At 36.0% G+C, this 2,500-nt stretch overlaps 1 protein-coding gene across 1 annotated transcript in view; it reads left to right on the top strand.

Annotated features, from left to right (window-relative positions):
• Positions 1–1,361, top strand: part of LOC138859602 (uncharacterized) — an 18,264-nt gene extending 16,903 nt beyond the window's left edge. Inside the window, exon 7 of the mRNA XM_070115360.1 lies at positions 1–1,361. This exon is cut by the window's left edge and continues 377 nt beyond it. Within this exon, the coding sequence (XP_069971461.1) occupies positions 1–115 (115 nt within the window). The 3' untranslated portion in view covers positions 116–1,361.
• The last annotated feature ends 1,139 nt before the right edge of the window (positions 1,362–2,500 follow it).

Genomic DNA, 2,500 nt, shown 5'->3' with positions numbered 1-2,500 from the left:
CATCCCAATGGGCGTCTACGGCTTGACCAAGAACGTGCTGAGGCCCCACAGGCCGACGGTGACATACCTGCACCCTGACACTCTCGAGCCCATTGGGGAACAAGATAGGTTCTGAAATGTACCCACATGATCTGGTCCTGGTCTAATAATCTTAGCTATGCATTCTACACCACCTCTCTCTTTTTCTCTTTCTTCTTATCTATACATAGATAAGAGAAGTATGTTTTTCTGAAACGATATATAAGAAGTCACGCCCCTTTCGCCAGTGCCACAGGCAAATGACATGTACCACACGTTATCACTGGATGTCTAACAATAGCTGATATGTAATAACATTTGCATATTAAGAGAGAACTTTATTGCCATTAATTCTATATGTTTGCAATACAAATGTCCCTTTAAACAGTCATCAATTTGCCAATTTGCCTGTGAAAAAAATGATTTTTTATTTTGCATCACTTACCTCTAGAAATGGGAACTCATTTCGATATGATTTCCAATGCTCATTCCAAAAGTAAAGCAAAATCAATGGAAGAGCCAAGATGATCTTAATGAAAGAATTCAAAACCACAAAAATGAATGCGGATCAACTGTGAGCAGTTGACCAATGGTAGGATTGAGGATAGCCCCATAAACCATGTTTCAACAGAAATTGAAAGTCTACCTATAATTCAAACAAACTTTCCAATTACATATGCTGGTATAAATATAATAAATGGTGCACAAGAAAAGTCATCAGGACAGCTGGTCATCAATTGGAGAAACAAATAGTAAACTAAAATTACAAGCCAACTTTCCTTATTAATCCTCAGTCGTGACATCCTCTACCTGGGAGCCACCTACAAAGGCTTCAACAGATATTGTTAATCCGAGTGTAATTCAAACTTTCGATCATATATGCCATTATTACTGTAACCAGTAATACATGACAAATACAATTATTAATTCATAAAAAATGATAAAGCTGAGACGAAAATAATATTTCTCCAATTGAGAACCAAATATTATTAATTATCGATCCTGCGTCTGTTCTGCCAGCCGCATAACTACACCATGGAATGAGGCAGGTCTTCTATAGATCCAGATTTAAGGCACTATTGTAGTGAACAATTAGCAATTTAAACTGATATAGTGTATGTAGTGAATGTGTATATATACAAATCACATATATGAGAAGAAGTTTGTCAGGTAGAGATGCCTTACACCATTTTGTAAGGCTTTCCAACAAATAAATTTCGAATTAGATGTTCTCAAGGATGTAAAAGGCAATGGTGTTAGGATATTGAGAAAATATTATGACTTCATGAGTTATATTTTAAGCATTTTCTATTGCTATATCATGCCAAACGAAGAAAAAAAAACGAATATACCTTTCTCTGTAACTGAGGAGTGGACACTAACTGAACCAGAGAGAAGGTGCAGTGGAGAACATGCATTAAAGGACTTAAAGACTTCGAGTCCAGTAGAATATTCAATAGAAAGCTTCACTAACGAGGAATCTTTGGGGGTTTTCTCGAGTGGGATTAGAATAGTAGAGTTTAGTTTGCGACTTTACTAATCTGCTCTGGAGTCAAACATCACAGGTCGAAGGTACTGCTGTCCAATCTTCCGGAATAATCTAGACATTACAAAGAACGGTAGGTTATTTGTTGCCTCATAGCCATCGACCTCGTGTAATGTACTCTATTCCACCCAGTTTAATTTTATTGCAAAGTCTTATTTTCCATTGGTTTGTTCGGCCTTTGTTTCGTCAGCAGGAAGTGACATAATTGTGACAGGCATTCCTTATCATTCCTGGGTGCAGGGGCGTTGGCTGACAAAGTATCTGTCCGGAAAGAGCACTTCATTGGCGAATCTTCTTTTCACTGGTGAGAAGTGGAGTCATGAATCAAATGTTCTATAACCGAAAAAAGGTCGCTGTAAGTCACAGTAAGCAAGAGTAGTAACAGAGATCTTACTTCTGCTGTTATTTATTTATTTATTTATTTTTTATTATTATTACTATTTTTTATTTTTATTTATTTATTTATTTATTTATTGATAATTCAGATAACAAAGACAATCATAGATGTAATCCGAAATTTTGCTTATCAGAAAAAAATTATGGAACAACTGTCTAATCTTGCTTGTAAACTTATGTCGTCTTTTCCGGTGGCAATTCCTGTGATACGCCCACTCCTGTGACGTAATGGGAATGACTGCGGTTGACGACCAGCTGTTTTACTGCATTGGTTATATTTTCGTCTGGTTCACAGTATTTTGGAATATAATGCGTAGGATGGCCATTGATTTCTTACTTTAGATTTAATTGTAATATAACTAATATAAATACAAATTTGCATGAAAATAAACGAGATTAGAAGAATGCATCTGGCACCTGTTTAGATGTTTACCGCCAATTCAATTTCGTGCAAGCCTTTAACATTGGAAAAGACATTACTTTATCATCAGAGACCGGGAAGCATTACTGGTTGGATTTAAGTTTATTAATTTATCGTAT

This window comes from Penaeus vannamei, chromosome 37 (genome assembly GCF_042767895.1).
Source record: "Penaeus vannamei isolate JL-2024 chromosome 37, ASM4276789v1, whole genome shotgun sequence".
Classification (NCBI taxonomy): Eukaryota; Metazoa; Arthropoda; class Malacostraca; order Decapoda; family Penaeidae; genus Penaeus; species Penaeus vannamei.
The sequence above is the reverse complement of the archived record's forward strand: the minus strand, read 5'-3'. Positions and strand labels throughout refer to the sequence as shown.